This window comes from Budorcas taxicolor, chromosome 18 (assembly GCF_023091745.1).
Source record: "Budorcas taxicolor isolate Tak-1 chromosome 18, Takin1.1, whole genome shotgun sequence".
NCBI lineage: Eukaryota > Metazoa > Chordata > Mammalia > Artiodactyla > Bovidae > Budorcas > Budorcas taxicolor.
In genome coordinates this window covers 57755812-57775801 of record NC_068927.1, presented here as the reverse complement: position 1 = coordinate 57775801, position 19990 = coordinate 57755812, and the positions used below count along the sequence as shown (strand labels likewise).

Genomic DNA, 19990 nt, shown 5'->3' with positions numbered 1-19990 from the left:
ATACGACGATCGCATGTAACTACTCTCAGTTCCCCCGTTCCCTCTCCCCTCTCTACAAAAATATATTTTTCAGTACTCCACCCACCCCTCCAGACAACACCTTCTTCACCCTGGACTGGGACTGTCCATTCAGCTCACCTCGGTGTCCCCTCACGGCCTGGCGCAGCAGAAGAAATTAGGAGAACTCCACTGCCTTTTCTTTGAACTCATCTAGGCCTCTTTTGGGAGAAGGCAATGGCACCCAACTCCAGTACTCTTGCCTGGAAAATCCCATGGACAGAGGAGCCTGGTAGGCTGCAGTCCATGCTAAGGGTTGGACACGACTTCCCTTTCACTTTTCACTTTCATGCATTGCAATGACAACCCACTCCAGTGTTCTTGCCTGGAGAATCCCAGGGACGGGGGAGACTGGTGGGCTGCCGTCTGTAGGGTCGCACAGAGTCAGATACTACTCAAGTGACTTAGCAGCAGCAGCAGGCCTCTTTTGAGGCCTTGCCTGACTTCCTACTCATCTCCCACATTGCCCCGCGCTGCCCCTCTTCCCTTACCTTCCTGCTCAGCCTCCCATGACCAGCCCTGACTGGTGGTCAACTCCGAGGAGAGACTTTACCTTATTTATTTGATTTGATTTTTGGCTGTGTGGCCTAGCTTGCAAAATCTTACTTCCTGACCAGGTATTGAACTCAGTTCCTGGCAGTTAAAGCATAGAGTTCCGACTACTAGACCACCAGGGAACTCCCCAATACAATTTGTAAAGGTCCATTTACAATTATTACAAAATATTAGCTATTATTGTCCATGTTGTACAACACATCCTTGAGCCTACCTTACACCCATAGTTTTTACCTCCCAATCCTCCACCCCCTGTTGTCCCTCCCGCCACTGGTAACCACTAGTTTGTTCAGTCTATCAGCTTCTTTTCTGTTATAGTCACTAGTTAGTTGTATTTAGATTCCGTATGTAAATGATGCACAGTATATGTCTTTCTCTGTCTTATTTCACTTAGCATAATGCCCTCCATAGAGAAGGAAATGGCAACCCACTCTAGTATTCTTGCCTGGAGAATCCTGTGGACAGACGAGCCTGGTGGGCTGCTGTCCATGGGGTCACACAGTCGGACACGACTGAAGCGACTTAGCATGCCTGCATGCATTGGAGGAGATGGCAACCCACTCTAGTATTCTTGCCTGGAGAATCCCAGGGACGGAGGAGCCTGGTGGGCTGCTGTCTATGGGGTCACCCAGAGTCGTATACGACTGAAGTGACTTAGCAGCAGCAGCAGCAATGCCCTTCAAGTCCAACCATGTTGCTGCAGATAGCAAAAATTTCACTCTTTCATGACTGAATAGTATCCCATTCTGTATGTACGTATGACACCTTCTTCATCTGTAGATGAACACTTAGGTCACTTCCATTATCTTGGCAATTGTAAATAATATTGCTACGAATATTGAGGTGCGTGTATCCTTTCAAATTTAGTGTTTGGGGTTTTTTCAGTATATATCCAGGAGTGGGATTGCTGAGTCCTGACAGAGTTCTAGTTTTAGCTTTTTTTTTGACCCCAACGAGTGGCATGTGGAATCTTAGTTCCCCAGCCAGGCACTGAACCTAGGCCCCCAGAGTCCTAACCACTGGACTGCCAAGGAATTCCTCTAGTTTTCGTGTTTTGAGAAACCGCCATACTGTTTTCCACAGTGGCTGCAAAGAGAGACTTTATCGTGTTCACAGATGTTTCCAGTGCCTAAGAATGTATTTGGCACATAGTAAATGCTCCATGGGGCTTCCCTGGTGGCTCAGATGGTAAAGAATCTGCCTGCAATGCGGGAGACCTGGGTTCGATCCCTGGGTTAGGAAGATCCCCTGGAGGAGGGCATGGCAGCCCACTCCAGTATTCCTGCCTGGAGAATCCCCATGGACACAGGAGTCTGGTGGGCTACAGTCCATGAGGTCAGAGTCGGACACGACTCAGCGACTAACCACAGCACAGCACGAATGCTCCGTACGAATCTGTCAAATGAATAACACCTGTGTCCTGAGAATGGCCCACAAAGCAGCCTCAGCCAATACTTGCTGATTGAACGAAAGCTCCATGCCCTCCTCCACTTAAATCCTCCCTGACCTTCAGGAGCAGGCTCCACCCACCAGATGACCCTGAGGTTGTCAGGGCCTCTCCTGGGCCCCCAAAGCGCCTAGTCATATCACCCTGAACCCTCCCTAGTCCAGCACCAGGTCTGGGGGTTTGGTGTCCATGAAGACTCTGGCAGCCCATTCCCACCTCAGACTCATCCTGAATCAGAGCAAGTTTCTAGTCATACTTTATTTTCCTGTTTTTGTTTTTTTTTTTAGTTTTTATTAAATAAAAAGAGCAGAGCGGGGAGCCTGTCTGTGGTCTCAGGCTGTGGGAGAGCCACAGGCCCTCCTGCCTCTGTTCAAGGTGCACTGCATGGTAGGCTTGAGGTGTAAGCTGGGCGGGGAGGGCAGCTGGGAGTGCTGGGAGAGGTCAGAGCTCAGGACCCGTGACCCCCTCCAGCCCTCCCAGGAAGACTCAGTGGGCAGGCAGGGAGGCTCCTGGACCCTGACTGGGGCTCATCCTGAGGGCTGGCGGGGGGCCAAGGCTTTAGCTCCAAGCCGCAGGGCGGGAGCCCAGACCCAGCCCGGTCCCTTCCCACCCCAGTGTCCAGTCATTGGGGGTGTGCAGGGCAGTGGGGTGGGCCCTTCATTCGTGGACGTCCCAGATCTCAGACAGCAAAGGCGGCAGCTTCTTGTCCTGAAGCCGCAGGGCGAAGACCTGCTCCGAGTGCACGGAGCTGAGCGTGCGCAGGCTCACAAGCTTCATCAGCATGCGGGGGAAGCGCAGCTGGTCCTGCAAGGAGACAGGAGTGGGTGGGTGCCGGGCAGCCCACCCGGAGGACCCCCACCCTGGAGAGGCAGTGTGGGGGCCCCTGGGCAAGGACTTGCCTGACTCCTTAATGATGGGACAGGGGCCTTGAGAACAGGCTGCTGAGAGGACACTGATCAGAACTCAGCTGCTGGGGTGAGCCAGGGACGTAGGAAGCTGACCCTACACAGGTCTAGGTTTCCTTGGGAGGGTCCGGGCTCCGGTACCTGTGGCCTCTTGATGCGTGTGTAAGACAACAGCGCGTCCACGTAGGGCTGCTGCAGGGCCTCGACCCGGCTGGGCTCCTGCACGTTGGGCCGGTCGGCTGAGAAGATGTTGATGGCGATGAGCAGGGCGTACTCAGCGTCATCCAGGCCCAGACGCCTCATGGCCCGTGAGAACTCGAAGATGGGGTTGATGAATTCCACCTGCAGGCCTGTGGAGACAGGAGACTGGCTCTGATAAACACTCTGACCTGAAACTGGCCCCCATGCCTGGCCACTGGCATTGCCCACTGTCGGCAGAGCGAGGGAAACAGCAGCAAGTAGAGAGTGCTGGTCACCCTGTAACCCCACTGCCCATCCAGGGCTTGGCACGTCGTGGGTATGCCGTATGTCTTGCCTGAATGAAGCAATGAGTAATAAGTGTGAACATTTATTCAGAAGTTTCTACCACCCCGTCACCCTCTTCGCTTCCTTCCTGGTACCTCTCCTCTGGAAAAGGAAAGGTGTTTAATCCCAGGTCACCTTACATCGCCCCCTGAGGTGGCATCCCCTGCTCTCACAGTGAAGCGGAACTCATTTCCAGGTGTGACTCATTCATTCATCAAACCTGATTGAGCACCCACTGCACATCAGGTCCCGGGCAGAGACATCCTAAGACAAAGCCCCTGCTCTCGTGGCACTTGCATCTGGGGCTTGAAGGGACAGATAGACAGGTCTGCAAGTACGCCATCCACCCTGTGAGATGATTCTAGTTCTACGGGTCGAGGTAACGCAGGGGAGGGTAACAGGGAGAGAATCACGTCCATATTTTAGACATGAGGGTCACCACAAGGTGAGTGTGGGAAGGCCTCCCTAGCTGCAGGGTGTCCGACTCGAAAGAGGGGAGGAAGGGAGTTACCAGGCTCTGCGAGTGTTCCAGGGAGGGTGCTACCAGTCTGTTTTGCCTGGGACTAGGCTTCCTAGGCCCTGGACTTTGAGTATTAAAGCTCAGGAGACTTGCTTCGTGGCAGAGTGGCTAAGAATCCACATGCCAGTGCAGGGGACACAGGTTTCATCCCTGGCCAGGAAGATACCACATGCTGCCGGGCAACTAAACCCACGCACTGCAACTGAGCCCAACTGCCTAGAGCCTGTCACACTGGCAACGAGAAGCCCACAGCAACTAGAGAAAGCTCGCGCAAAGCAACAAAGACCCAGCGCAGCTAAAAACAAAAAAATCTTTAAAAAGTAAGAAAAGCTTGGAAGGCCCCAAGCAAACTAGGACGAGATGGTCAACCTAGTTCTGGAAAGAGGGACCAGCAAACAGAAGCTGTGAGGCGACAGCACATTGGTGGGTTCAAATAACAGGGAGGCCAGCGCGGCTGGGGGAGGGTGAGGGGAGGGCGGGAGGTGCGGGCGGGAGGAACGAGGCCACGCCCTGTAGGGCCTGTAGGCCAGGTGAGGACTCTGGCTTTTCTCCCACCCAGTGTGATGGGAGCCACGGATGGTGCTGAGCACAGGAGGGACGTGAGCTAACGTGGTTGTTAACTGGATCCTTCTGATGACTGTGAACAAACACACCAGGCTGGGGTGGAGGCAGAAGCCCAGCATGGGGCCCTGCAATGTTCCCAGAAGGGCCGACTGAGGCCTGGACTCTGGCAGTGGCAGAGGATGGGGCGGTAGGAGGAACCAACCTCTGCTCCAGCCCCACCTCACTGTGCTGCAACTGCCGGAACCTCCCTGTCGTTCCTTAAAACCACCCGCTCTTCCCCACCCCAGGACCTCTGCACATGCTGAGACCTCTGCCAGAAACACTCTCCCAACCCCTAGTGCTCCCCTGCCAAGCTTATACTCAAAGGGTTACTGGGACTGCCCTGGGTATTGGGAGAGCCAGGAAATAAGAGGAAGGAAAGATGGGGTGAGGAGATGTCCAGGAGGACAGAAAAGTGCCCCATGGAGAAATGACAGGAGAAAGCAGGACTCTCTGAGAACACCCAGAGGCAGGGAGAGAGGCCCTGCACTTGCGTTCCCTGGTAACTAACACTGTTCCCCACCTCCCTTTCCCTCTGGTCCCACTGAGCCACACTCTCTCCAGAAGCCCATCGCCTCGGTTCCCATCCCTAGGGAAGTGCTCTTGGAGGGCAGGGACCGGGTCTGCCCTGTACAGTTGGGGAGGTTATGTATTTCCCAATGGACTGAGATCCAGCCTCCCTCACATGAGACCAGGGCTGGGGAGCAAAGAGTGTCTTTCCTTAATTCCTACAAAGATGCTCTATATGACAGCACATACCCCTCTGTCGCATCCTGCACCATGTCCCCCCTGTGCAGGGTCAGGGCTCAATAATCTCACTGTGGTCTTAGCTCTCACTGTGAGGTGGGTGGGCTCAGCCCTCACCCTAGTCTGGAGGTGAAGAGATGGAAGCTCAGACAGGGATGTGAGGGCCTGGGTCTCCTGGCCAGCAGGGACCCCACTGCCCAGCCTGCACTTGGCCATACCCGCGCGGTGAAAGTCATCCTTGCTGTAGGTGAAGTCCTTTAGGAAAGTGATGCACTCAGTCTCGTGGTTGTAGCGTCTGGCCGTCTCCAGCAGCATGATCTGAGGATGGCGGAGGGGACGGGTGGGCAGGGGCTAGAGGAGCCCTGTGGCCCCTCGGCCACTGTCCTTCCTCTGCTGGCCTGAATGGGGGGGCCCAATCTTGCTGGGATCATCCCCTGCCCGTCTCCACCCCACCCCATCATCTCTCAGCCACAGGGCCTGCAGCCAGCACGCTGGACACTCCGAGCTCTCTCCCTTCCCCAGGTTCGGCACCCCCAGCCTTCTCCACTCAGGACACCCCCCCAAGTGCTTACGAGGCACAGGGCAGAGCTTTCTTTCAGTCTGCTCCGTTCACCACCACGCCCTCAGCACTGGGAATAGGGCCTGGCATACACCAGACACTCAGCACTTACTCATTACCACAGTCTTAGTTCAAACATCAACTCCCTGAACAAGCCTTGTCAGCATGCTCCCTAAAGTGTGGCCCTCCAGCCCAACCCTCAATTATTCTCCATCTCAGGCCCTGTTTCCCTTCTCTCCTCACCTCACAAGAGGCTCTGATGACTTATTTAGCATTTGAGGTTCTCCTGGAGAATACCACCCCCACCAGGGAAAGGCCTAGAGTCTGCTTTGTCCCTATCCTCCCGACATCTCTCCTGGGGTTTATCTCGGGACTTCCTCGAGGGCAGGATGGAACGGCTTCCCCGAGGCTGGGCAGGCTGGCTGTTACCTCGATGGTAGAGGCCTTCAGGAGGGCGATCTGGTCTTCGCGACCCAGCTGCAGGAAGCCAGGCACCTGCTTGGCGAAGTCCACGATCTCCTGCACGGAGATGATGGCCAGCTCCGTGAAGTGGGCGAAACGCTGCTGGCGGGCATCACGGGACTGCGGGTCTGCACCCAAGGGCCAGGGCTGGGGACACGGGGGTGGGGGGGGCGAGCAGGTTACTATCAGGACGTCTCCCACGAGCCCAAGGCTACCCCGTCTCAAAGTGCCTGTTCTCTGGAGCCTCATTCTCTCTCTGTGTCCTGGACTGTGGCCCTGTCGACTTGAGCACACTGGGTGAATTATCCCTCGAAGCTGTGGAAGGGGCCGTACCGTGACTTTGGGTTGGTCGGAGAAGGAGCGTTTATTGCACTGTAGCTGGGCCGCCACCAACTGCTGGATCATTAGTTCCTGAGCGGCTGTTAACTGGACACCTTCACCTTCTCCCGAGCCCTGGCCACCCCCGTCAGACCCTCCAGGGGAGGCCCCAGGCCCAGAGGCTGGGCTGCTGCTGCTGACTCCCAGCCCCGTGGGTGACGACTGCTGCTGCTGCTGCTGCTGCTTCCGAATCTTCTTCTTCCGGATCTGTTCTTTGGAGAGGACGCCTGGTGGGGAGACACAGGCCTCAGCAGAGGCCCCAGGGCTGGGCAGGGGCTGGCCTGGCTCCGCTCCCTCCCCAGGACTCACACTGCTCCCGCATCCCTGCCTCCTTGCATTTCCGCAGCCGGCACTGCTGGCACTTGCGCCGCATGAAGGCGTCCATCTGGCAGGCGCCACCGCCCCGGCAGGCGTAGCGCCCGGCCCCGCCTCGGATCACACTTCGGCGGAAGAAGCCCTTGCAGCCTTCACAGCTGAGCACGTTGTAGTGGAAGCCAGAGGCCGTGTCCCCGCACACTTGGCACAGCTCATCGCCCAGCATCTTTGGAGCTGGGCCCTTCTTTCGCTTGCGCTCCGGCTCCTCTGCTGTGTCTAGGATGACTGGCATGGGTGGACAGAAGCCATGAGACAGAACCACAGGGATAAACAGCAGCCAGAGGGACAGGTCCATGAGAGATCAGAAGCAACAAATCGAGAGTGTGGAGGGGGACCCACAGAGCTGGTGATTCGGAGGGAAAGATGTGTGTGTCAGTGAATCCCAAAGAATGGGTCAAAATAAGAAGTACCAAGAACTGACAGAAGAAAAAAAGTCAGCAAGACGCTGGGGCTGGCCATCCCCATTTCTGATCTTTCTCTCCTTCTAGATTCCTCTCTGAGCCTCTATACCAACTCCCAACCCATGTCCCTGGACCCTGTCTCACCCACAACGGAGGCTGAGTCGGCCCCACCAGTGCTTGGGACATCAGGATCCGCCCCTCCAGGGCATGGTTCAGGACCATCCTCCTTTCCCCCAGGTGAAGAAGAGGGGGTGCTGGGGCCATTTCCTGGGAGAGGGAGACACAGTGAGTTTCGGCTGACAATAACCTGATGGGAGACTAGCTGTGTTGGGGAAGGGGGGGTCACTCACCAGGCAAGGGGGTGTCCAAGGAATTCGTAGTGGGGGTGGACATGGTGGGGTCACGGAGCAGCCTGCAGGATACAGAGGGGCAGAGAGCCTTGTGGGGCCAGGGAGGGTCAGAGTAGGCCAGCCACAGGTCTTAATGAGGGGACCTCTCCTCCATCTCTCACACTCTTCCCCTACTTCGTGCAGACCCCACCCCCAGTCTCTGCCAGCCTACAGACCCTCCTATCCAGTTCTAATAGGGCCCGCCCCCTTTCTGCTCTAGGACAGCTTTCAGCTGGGTCTCAAGCCCCGCCCCTCCCTAGTGTCAGCCCCCTTCTTTTAGGCTCCATCCACTCCAGACCTCCCCCACCGGATTTTTCCAGACACTATCCCTTCGGCTTCGAGAGCTCCGCCCTCACTTCCTCTTTCCCCTCCAGCTTCACCCCACCTCCGCCGAGGAAGCACCCCCATCTCTCCTTCGGACCCCAGCTCCGTCCATAATGCCCCGCTAGCTTCCTTCTAGACCCCGCCCCATCTGCGCCCATCACGGCCCCTCGACCTCCTCCCATCATGCTCCGCCCACATCTTTTCCTTCTAGGCCCCGCCCCATCTGCGCCCATCAAGGCACCCCCGACCTCCTCCCATCATGCTCCGCCCTCACACCTCTCTCCAGGTCCCGCCCCTCTCCGAACAGCAGTAGGGGGCGGGGCTCATGGCTGCGCGCGAGGGTCTCGTGGGCGGCCTCTCGGGGGGGGGTCACCTACTCCCGTTGCCTTGGAAACAGCCGGGGGGCGGCGCGAACTAGGAGGGGAGAGGGTGGAAGGAGAGAAGGGGGCTGAGCCAAGCAGCGCGGGGAACGCCGGGAAGCCCCAGGCCCAGGGCTCCTCCCGCGTCGCCCCACACTTGAGTGCACCTGCTTCCGTCCCCTTGCTCTGCCTTCTCTTCCTTCTTCTCCGTAGCCCGTGGCACGCCGCCGCGACTGAGTTCCCCTCAAAAGTAACTTCGCCACTTCTTCCGGCAACCCCACCGTGCGTCACTTCCTGGAGTGGGCGGGTAGTCGGGGTGATGTAATTCCGGTGGGCTGCCTCGGGTCGAAATCGTGGACCCAGCGGAAGTTTGCGTTTCCGGGTATCTAGGATGAGGGCGGGCGGAAGAGTTCCTGACCCATTCAGTCAAATATTGGGCAGTAGGGCGGCGTGAAAGTCAAAGTCGCTCAGTTGTGCGTGTCCCCACTCTTTGCGACCCCATGGACTGCAGCTCACGAGGCTCTGTCCATGCAGTTCTCCAGGCCAGAATACTAGAGTAGATACCCGTTTTCTTCTCCAGGGGGTCTTCCCAACCCAGGGATTGAACCCAGGTCTCACGCGTTGCAGGCGGATTCTTTATCGTCTGAGCCACCAGGGCGGCGTGGTGAGTCCCAAATCTTCCCGCCCCGCTCTGCGTGGCCTTAAACTCTGCCTGTACAGTCTCTTGCTCGAGGGCCAAAGGTTTACTCGGCATCACCTCCCCAGCTGCGGCTCCTTTTGGCACACGGCTGATTAAAAGCATATTTGTCGTTTTTAAGTTGTGTTAAGTTTTCTGATTTTGGAGGAGAGCTGCTTACTGGTTTCAAATAAGTGAAATAACCAACCTAGACCTAGTAAAAGCATATTTTAAAAATAATTTGGTGGGACTTCTCCGGTGTCCAGTGGCTAGGATTCCAGGCTCCTAGTTCAGGGGGCCTGGGTTCGATCCCTTCTAGGGGAACCTGCTCCCACACGCCACTAAGGAACAATGCCGCCAAATAAATATACTAAAAATAAATCCAACTTGCAATGCAGGGAATGAGGGTCCCATCCCTGGTCAGGGAACTAGGATCCCAGTGCGGAGAGGGCGTGGTGGGGGGGTTGGAGGGGGAGCAGCAACTAAGCCCACGTGTTCCAGAGCCTTCCTGCCACTACAGAGCCAATGCCTGACCAAAAGATCCAGCATGATGTAGTGAAGATCTCAACTGAGACACAACGCAGTCAAATACATACTTTTTTTTTTTTTTAATAAAGAGACCTGGTACAAGATGATTCAGCTTTGGATTTCCCTGGTGGCACAGTGGATAAGAATCTGCCTGCCAGTACAAGGCACACCAGTTCTATCCCTGGTCTGGGAAGATTCTATGCAGAGGATCAACTAAGCTCATGGGCCACAACTACTGAAGCCAGCACACCGCATCAAGTGTAGCCCCTGCTGGTGGAAACTATAGAAAGCCTATCCTAAGCAACAGTGACCCAGGACAGCCAAAAATAAATAAAATGATTTGGGCTTTATTAAGACTAAAAGTCACTCAGTCATGTCCGACTCTTTGCAATCCCATGGACTATACAGTCTGTGGAATTCTCCAGGTCAGAATGCTGGAGTGAGTAGCCTTTCCCTTCTCCAGGGAATCTTCTCAGCCCAGGGATCGAACCCAGGTCTCCCGCATTGCAGGCGGATTCTTTACCAGCTGAGCCACAGGGAAGCCTTTATTAACTAGCATGATGCATCTTACAAGCGAAGAAACAAAAGACAGATGAGATACCAGAGCCAGGGTGTTCCACAAGCAATCACAAAAGAATAGGGGTGGACAGGGCTAAGGAAGCCATTTGAGCTGGGGGCAGCACCCTCCGAGAGTGAGCCCGGACCCATGGGTGCTTCAAGACCTGGGCCAAGGGCAGTCACTCCGAGGGCTGGTATCTGAGAAGCCTGGAGATCAGGTCCTGAGCCCCCAAAGGTATTGATGCAGGAAATCTTACATCTACCTGATGAGGCCAGAGAAGAAAGAGAAGTATGGTTCCTTTCCTTGGTCCATTCAAGGCACTGGCCGGGATCATAGTAGACCACCTTTGTGTGTGCCCCAGGCTCCCAGCCACCCCTTACCCCCAGCTCCCGCATGAATGCCCAGAGTGTGGCCATCCCACCTTAAGGATGCGTCTGTAGGTCTCACTATGGGAGGCACTCTCAAAGGGCGAATTTCCCACCAGCAGCTCTTAGCAGAGCACCCCCAGGCACCATAGATCTACCTTCTCATTGTATGTTTTCCCCTCAATCATTTCTAGGGGCAAGTATTCCAGCGTTCCACACATTGTCTTTCTCCTAGAGAAAGGAACATTAAGTGGAGGCTCAGTAGAAGGGACACTGTCCTTCCCCAGCATCCAGTCCTGGGCAATCCCCTCTCAAGCACAGGAACTTGGAAACACCAAGTTTTCATATGGATTAAGGTTAAGAAGGCAAGTCCTGGGACCAACAATCCCATATTCTGAGATTCTTCCTACAATTATTTAGCTCATGATCCAGGAAGTTTTGGAACAAACTGACGGTCCACCAAGAGGGACAAGGTAAATTAATTATAGTTTACTGATAGAGTAAAATTCCTGGAATTATGGCACAATCATTCTTAATGTACTTACACGGAAACTTATTGGCAAAATTTTATATAAACATTAAAAAATAGAAGATACAGTCAAACCACATTCTTTCAGTCTACAAGTACTTGTTAAAATAGGCATTTCAAAAGGCAGCATTGAAATACAAACCCAGGTTTGTAGCTGGGTCTTACATGTGAAGTGAATTAAATTGGATCATTCTTAACTGGCACCCAGGGTGCCACCACCTGTGCTACCTTAGAGAGGGTATGTGCACAGATCAGCCAAAGTCTGCCATCTTCACCTCACCCATGAGCCCCAGCACTAGGTTCTCTGGCTTAATATCCCTGTGAATCATCTTCTTGTCATGGCAGTAGGTCAGAGCATCTGCCAACTCCTCCGTTACCTGTGTGAGCAAAGAAAAAGCAGTCTGGAAATGAAGCCGGCCATAGGGTGATGACGGCTGTCATTTCCACCCGGAGCCCTCCAAAAATCCCTTGCTTTCTAGGTCAGTTTCATTCATTTATTCAGGGAACTCCCTCACAGCCTTTCATGTTTCTTTCCATAAGGTAATGCAGTTAGATTCTGTTGCTTACAACCAAAGAATGCAAACTTATACACACTACTGATTAATATCCCAGGGGTAATTATTCAGTTCAGTTGCTCAGTGGTGTCCGACTCTTTGCAACCCCATGGGCTGCAGCATGCCAGGCCTCCCTGTCTGTCGCCAACTCCTGAAGTGAAGTGAAGTGAAGTGAGCTCGCTCAGTCGTGTCCGACTCTTTGCGACACCATGGGCTGTAGCCCACCAGGCTCTTCCATCCATGGGATTCTCCAGGCAAGGATACTGGAGTGGGTTGCCATTTCCTTCTCCAGGGTAACTTCCCGACCCAGGGATCGAGCCCAGGTCTCCCGCATTGCGGGCAGGCAGTCTATCCTCTGAGCCACCAAAGAATCCCCTCCTGGGGTTTACTCAAGTTGAGTCAGTGATGCCATAGGGTATCCAAAGGTAAAATTGTAGGGTATAAGAGTCACTATGTAAAATTGACCAAAAAAGGCAATTCAGGACTTCCCTGGTGGTCCAGTGGTAAAGAATCCACCTGCCAATGCAGGGGACACAGGTTCGAGTCCTCATCCGGGAAGATTCCACATGCCACAGGGCAACTAAGCCAGTATGCCACAACTGCTGAGCCTACACACCCTAGAGCCCATGCTTTACAACAAGAGAAGCCACTGCAATGAGAAGCTGGTGCAAGTAAAGTCCCACATGGCAACAAAGACCCTGCACAGCCATAAATCAATTCATTAATTCATAAAAGTTTTTTTTTTTAAAAAAGAAGCAATCTGAACTCTCATGAAAGCCATAGGCAGTGACCCCCATCAGCCCATAGGAAACTCATGAACCCTAGCCCTCAGCCTCCTCTGCCTCACCGCGGCTGTGCACAGTTTATCAAACGTGGCTTTTTTGTAGCTCCTTGTAGAGCTTACCCCTTGGAGCATATTCTAGAATCAGGTACACCCGGCGTGCATCATGGAAGTAGTTGTACAGGCAAAGGATATTGTGGTGTCTGGGGGACAAAAGGAGGAAGGGTCAAGACTCCTCCCTGAGGCCCAATTCAGGATGCTATTACAAGTGACTGGGCACACAAAGGGGCAAATTGTGCTGGGGCCAGGAGGGTAATAGCTCCCTCTGGAAGTCTGTGAGGGGAAAAACGCATGGGACTCTCATTCATACAGAGACTGTCCTTACTGTAGGTGTGCCTGGATTTCAGTTTCCCCGCACAGCTGATGTCCCAGCCCTTCCTTCTCTATCTGGGACTGGAAGAGGACTTTCAGGGCCACAATGAAATGGCGAGCCCAGTACACATTCCCAAATTTTCCCTTGCCGAGGGGACGCCTGATTTCAAAGTCATCAATTGTGAAACGCCGCCTGAGAGGAGAGAAAGAAAAGAGCCTCAATTTAGGAGGTGGGTGGAGAGTCGCGGATCCTTCATGCTCGCCTATGCTCTTTCGCTTTTGCCTCCCTGGACCTCTTTCCCTTCTCAAGGGCCCAGCCAGGGTGTCTGGTCAACAACTGTCAGTCCCATGAGGCAACACTTGACACGTGCAGCTTGCTGTTCATCTCTGGGTCCCACTTCCCTTCCTCTTCCAGATTCAAACCAAAGGCCCTCACATGATAGGAGTGCTGGGTCCCGTTTGACGTGTTGCAGCTACTAAAAAATAAAAATTAAAAAAAGGAAAAAAGAGGTCCATACTGTCTTCTGTGCACGCCCATCCCCAACAGCTGACACCAAACGTTTCCTCTAAACCCTCTTTGTCTGGTCCTTTCACCTGCGGGCTGACCCCTGCTCGACTTCCTAGCAGCTTTTTGGTGGCTCATGACAAGAGATGGTGGTGAGAAGGGCGTCTTCCTGAACCTTGTGGACCTGGGTATCCAGGCAGGAGAACACTCAGGATGAGCTTCTTCCATTCCGGACCTGCTCCCACACAGAGAGGTGCCAGTGGTTAAGCGGACACCACCTGGAGATTCCATTGGGGAGCATCAGCATACTCTTTATATTAAGTGCTCCAGCCGCATTGGCTGAGTAGGTTGGCTTCCATTGGTTGAAATATCTGGGTTTCCTTACCCTACTGCTCTCCACCCGGGTGCCCTTTCCCAATAAAATCTCTTGCTTTGTCAGCACATGTGTCTCCTTGGACAGTTCACTTCGGAGTATTAGACAAGAGCCCTGTTTCAGGCCCTGGAAGGGGTCTGCCTTCCTGTAACAAATGGCGACTCTGGCGGGGACTCTTCTTCGCTGAGACTGACATCCTGACCACTCGGGGTACTCAGGGGCCAGCTTGCCTGCCAATGGACCAGACCTAGCGGCCACAACTGGAACCCTTTTGTCCCTGGTCTCCTCCTGACGCAGACAACTGGCCAGAGTGCCCCGACCGGTAAGGAACAAGAGACTTTATTGACCTTTCTCCCCTTCCCTCTCTCTTTCCTCTCCTTAACCCTTCCTATCCTTCCCTGTTTTTCTAGTCGCCTGGTCCTGGACACAGGAATCTGTTCGAAGGGCCCTCAGCCTGAGCTGAGGATTGGAGACTGATCACCTCCTCTTGGCAGAGAAATCGAATTCTGGTTCTGGTCTGGTCTGATTTCTGGTAGGGCTGAGTTCCAGTCCTCCCTTCTCTGGAGAACCAGGGGAAAGTCCTATAAAACCTGGGCATCTGTAGGTGGCAGGAGACGTCTGTAAGGCCACCCCTTTCGGCCCCCCTCTCCCGCCTCCTCCCTCTTCTTCTTCCCTCCTGGCTTCCTTTCCTCCCTTGAAATCTTTGATGTTAGTACTTGGATTCTTGTATTTAAGGGCTTCCCTGGTGGTGCAGAGGTTAAAGCACCTGGCTGCAATCTGGGAGACCTGGGTTCGATCCCTTGGTCGGGAAGATCCCCTGGAGGAGGAAATGGCAACCCACTCCAGTATTCTTGCCTGGAGAATCCCATGGACCGAGGAGCTTGGTGGGCTACAGTCCACGGGTCGCAAAGAGTCGGACACGACTGAGCCACTTCACTTTCACTTTCAGGCAGTGTACCCAATGGAAGGGGTAGGAATAAAACCTTCCGCCCGCCCCATGATTTGGGGCGCGGAGACTGGAAGGCGGGCCCGAGGCACAAAGACAGGAGTGGAGAGAGCAGGAGAAAGCGAGGACCGGCTTGGAGAGGCTGTGATGTGAACAAGTTTTGCAACCCCATGGACTGTAGCCCACCAGGCTTCTCTGTCCCTGGGGATTCTCCAGGCAAGAATACTGGAGTGGATTTCCGTTCCCTTCTCCAGAGGATCTTCCTGACCCAGGGATCGAACTCTCATCTCCTTCATTATAGGCAGATTCTTAACCGTTTGAGCTGCGGGGAAGTCCTTGGGATGCGACTAGACTGAATGAATGAGCAAACATATAAATAAATCCCTGAATGCCTAAGGGGACTCAGTGACGTAATGCAGGTGGGACTGGATATAAATCAACCGCAGGAAGCTGCTAGGGTAGGTTGTGCTGTCAACAAACTGCACAGCCACGTGCAGCCCACCCTGACCCAGCCTGAGTGTCCTGTCCTACTCAGGTCTCTCTCCAGGGAAGGTCCTTCTCCAACACTCACATAAGTGAGGGTCACCACGGTGGAGCTCCCCAACATTTGTGCTTCTGTCCCCTAATATCCAGTGGCTTGTGTACTCTTCCCCCAATACACCTGCCTCCCCCAGCCCAGGAATGCCCAGGCCATTTGGCCTGGGAGCAAGGACCCACAGCTGCACGCACTCTCTCCTCTCTCGTGTACTTACTACAGTACTGCTGACGCTTGAACAAGAAGGGGTGGGTGCTTTAGGGGCGCCCTTCAGCACTGTCAGAAATCCACACCCGGTGTTACATGCTGCATGCTAAGTCGCTTCAGTTATATCCAACTCTGTGCAACCCTATGGACAGCAGCCCTTCAGGCTCCACTGTCCACAGGATTCTCCAGGCAAGAATAAATATTCTCCCTTGGGAGAAGGAAATGGCAACCTACTCCAATGTTACAGGGTAGAACCAATTCTGACGCCCTGTTGGATATATTTCTTTGACTTTAACCTTTTCTTTGCCTTGCTTTTATTACTATCAGTTCAGTTCAGTCGCTCAGTCGTGTCCGACTCTTTGTGACCCCATGAATTGCAGCATGCCAGGCCTCCCTGTCCATCACCAACTCCCGGAATTCACTCAGACTCAAGTCCATCGAGTCAGTGATGCCATCCAGCTATCTCATCCTCTGTCGTCCCCTTCTCCTCCTGCCCCCAATCCCTCCCAGCATCAGAGTCTTTTCCAATGAGTCAACTCTTCGCATGAGGTGGCCAAAGTACTGGAGTTTCAGCTTCAGCATCATTCCTTCCAAAGAAATCCCAGGGCTGATCTCCTTCAGAATGGACTGGTTGGATCTCCTTGCAGTCTTCTCCAACACCACAGTTCAAAAACATCAATTCTTCAGCGCTCAGCCTTCTTCACAGTCCAGCTATCACATCCATACATGACTACTGGAAAAACCATTGCCTAGACTACACAGACCTTAGTCGGCAAAGTAATGTCTCTGCTTTTGAATATGCCATCTAGGTTGCTCATAACTTTTCTTCCAAGGAGTAAGAGTCTTTTAATTTCATGGCTGCAGTCACCATCTGCAGTGATTTTGGAGCCCCAAAACATAAAGTCTGACACTGTTTCCACTGTTTCCCCATCTATTTCCCATGAAGTGATGGGACCGGATGCCATGATCTTCGTTTTTTGAATGTTGAGTTTTAAGCCAACTTTTTCACTCTCCTCTTTCACTTTCATCAAGAGGCTTTTGAGTTCCTCTTCACTTTCTGCCATAAGGGTGGTGTCATCTGCATATCTGAGGTTATTGATATTTCTCGCGGCAATCTTGATTCCAACTTGTGTTTCTTCCAGTCCAGCGTTTCTCATGATGTACTCTGCATAGACGTTAAATAAGCAGGGTGACCATATATAGCCTTGACGTACTCCTTTTCCTATTTGGAACCAATCTATTGTTCCACGTCCAGTTAATCATACATAATGGCCTTCCTCAGGGAAAGCTGCCCTCTCCCGGACTACTAAAGTGCCTTTATTCAACTCACAGAGATACAATCTGACATAGCCTACCTTTGTTTTGAATGACTGCAGAAAAGGAGTAATTTAACACATCCCCTCCTGTTTTGCAAGATAAATAGCTTTTCTACTTGACTTCCTCACCTTCTCTACTTCTCTGTTCTATAGAAGAACCTGGCATCCAGACCCCAGGTGAAAGGGTTATTAGACATTAGTATGCCATGTTCTCGGTCAGCCAGCTTTCCCAATAAAGCCATATTCCTTGTCTCCACACCTGGGATTTATTGGCCTGTCGTGTGGCCCGCTCAGCGTGGAAGAATTGATGTTTTTAAGCTGTGGTGCTGGAGAAGACTCTTGAGAGTCCCTTGGACATCAAGGAGATCAAACGAGTCAATTCTAAAGGAAATCAACCCTGAATATTCATCAGAAGGACTAATCCTGAAGCTGAAGCTCCAATACTTTGGCCACCTGATGTGAAGAGTCGACTCGTTTGAAAAGACCCTGACACTGGGAAAGACTGAGGGCAGGAGGTAAAGGGGGCAACAGATGATGAGATGGTTGGACGGCATCATCGACTCAATGGACATGAGTTTTAGCAAACTCCAGGAGATCGTTCAGGACAGAGAAGCTTAGCGTGCTGGGGTCGCCAAGAGTTGGACACGACTGGGCGACTGAACAGCAACACTTTCAGCGCTGTCAAAAATCCACCCATAGGACTTCCCTCATGGCCCAGTAGTTAAGATTCTGCGCTTCTGATGCCAAGCAGGGCCTTTGGGGCTCCCAGGAACAGAGATCGTTTTGTCTCCCATTACTTCTTTTTTTAAGCTGCACTAGGTCTTTGTTGCTGCGTGCAAGCTTTCTCTAGTTGCAGCAAGTGGGAGCTGCTCTTCCTTGCAGTGCACGGACTTCTCATTATGGTGCCCTCTACAGGCTGTAGAGTGTAGGTGCAGTAGCTGTGGCACACAGGTTTAGTTAATCTGCAGTTAATCTATGGAATTAATTAACTACCGCACAATTGCACTCATCTCACATGCTAGTAAAGTAATGCTCAAAATTCTCCAAGCCAGGCTTCAGCAATACGTGAACCGTGAACTCCCAGATGTTCAAGCTGGTTTTAGAAAAGGCAGAGGAACCAGAGATCAAATTGCCAACATCCGCTGGATAATGGAGGCTTCAGCAATACGTGAACCATGAACTTCCAGATGTTCAAGCTGGTTTTAGAAAAGGCAGAGGAACAAGATATCAAATTGCCAACATCCGCTGGATCATGGAAAAAGCAAGAGAGTTCCAGAAAAACATCTATTTCTGCTTTATTGACTATGCCAAAGCCTTTGATTGTGTGGATCACAATAAAATGTGGAAAATTCTGAAAGAGATGGGAATACCAGACCACCTGACCTGCCTCTTGAGAAACCTATATGCAGGTCAGGAAGCAACAGTTAGAATTGGACATGGAACAACAGACTGGTTCCAAATAGGAAAAGGAGTACATCAAGGCTGTATGTTGTCACCCTGCTTATTTAACTTATATGCAGAGTACATCATGAGAAACGCTGGGCTGGAAGAAGCACAAGCTGGAATCAAGATTGCCGGGAGAAATATCAATAACCTCAGATATGCAGATGACACCACCCTTATGGCAGAAAGTGAAGAGGAACTAAAAAGTCTCTTGATGAAAGTGAAAGAGGAGAGTGAAAAAGTTGGCCTAAAGCTCAACATTCAGAAAACGAAGATCATGGCATCTGGTCTCATCACTTCATGGGAAATAGATGGGGAAACAGTGGAAACAGTGTCAGACTTTATTTTTTTGGGCTCACTGCAGATAGTGACTGCAGCCATGAAATTAAAAGCCCTTGCTCCTAGGAAGAAAAGTTATGAGCAACCTAGATGGCATATTCAAAAGCAGAGACATTACTTTGCCAAAAAGGTCCATCTAGTCAAGGCTATGGTTTTTCCTGTGGTCATGTATGGATGTGAGAGTTGGACTGTGAAGAAGGCTGAGCGCTGAAGAATTGATGCTTTTGAACTGTGGTGTTGGAGAACACTCTTGAGAGTCCCTTGGACTGCAAGGAGATCCAACCAGTCCATTCTAAAGGAGATCAGTCCTGGGTGTTCTTTGGAAGGAATGATGCTAAAGCTGAAGCTCCAGTACTTTGGGCACCTCATGCGAAGAGTTGACTCATTGGAAAAGACTCTGATGCTGGGAGGGATTGGGGGCAGGAGGAGAAGGGGACGACAGAGGATGAGATAGCTGGATGGCATCACTGACTCGATGGACTTGAGTCTAAGTGAATTCCGGGAGATGGTGATGGACAGGGAGGCCTGGCATGCTGCAATTCATGGGGTCGCAAAGAGTTGGATACGACTGAGCAACTGAACTGAACTAAATTGAATCTGTGGAATCTTCGGACCAGGAATCAAACCCATGTCCCCTGAATTGGCAGACAGACTCTTATCCACTGAGCCACCAGGAAAGTCTGTCTCCTATTTCTTAACAGGCAAGACTCCAGCCTCTGTGACCTCTGAGTTCCAAAGGGCAGAACAGTTGCTAATTAAGGGAGGAGCAGCCCTGAAACCACCTGAGGCAAGATTAAAGGGGCCAGTGGGGCTCATCAAGATTAGGAGACTGGACAACCTAAGACCCTGGACACACCCTAGTCTTGTCAGTAGCCCCACCCTGTTGAAACTGCAAAAGAAAGAATTGAAGATTGTTCAGTCACTCAGTGGTGTCCTATTCTTTGAGTCTCGAGTCTCTATGTAAGTCTCAGGACTGTTACTGCCTTTTACAAAATATATATATTTATTTATGGCTGTGCTGGGTCTTCATTGCTACGTGCAGGCTTTCTCTGGTTATGGAGATTGGGAGTATTCTCTTGGTGCAGAGCACAGGCTTAGTTGCCTCATAGCTGTGGGATCTTCCCAAACCAGGGATAGAACCTGTACCGCCTGCATTGGCAGGCAGATTCTTAACCACAGGACCACAGGGAAGGCTGTTACTGCCTTGATCCTTACCATATCCCCTGGCCTGTTTAACCTCTCTATTCACCAGGGCACAGTTCTTGAGGCTCTAGCTTACTCTATTCCCCTGTTGCCTGGCAAAAAAAGACAGCAACTCTTTCTCCTCCATAACTCTGTCTCTATTTCTGTTTGGCT

At 52.4% G+C, this 19990-nt stretch overlaps 1 protein-coding gene and 1 pseudogene across 1 annotated transcript; both read right to left on the bottom strand.

Moving 5' to 3' along the window:
• Window positions 1-2299: 2299 nt before the first annotated feature.
• Window positions 2300-8653, bottom strand: NR1H2 (nuclear receptor subfamily 1 group H member 2). Its single transcript, XM_052656095.1, is given in 10 exon segments — window positions 2300-2787; window positions 2789-2863; window positions 3106-3314; window positions 5578-5677; window positions 6348-6527; window positions 6714-6985; window positions 7068-7358; window positions 7679-7801; window positions 7885-7946; window positions 8524-8653. Coding segments are annotated over 9 exon segments (1494 nt in total). The 5' UTR covers window positions 7928-7946; window positions 8524-8653; the 3' UTR covers window positions 2300-2586.
• Window positions 8654-10436: 1783 nt separating this feature from the next.
• On the bottom strand, window positions 10437-13508 carry LOC128064004 (aurora kinase C-like; annotated as a pseudogene).
• Between the last annotated feature and the right edge of the window lie 6482 nt (window positions 13509-19990).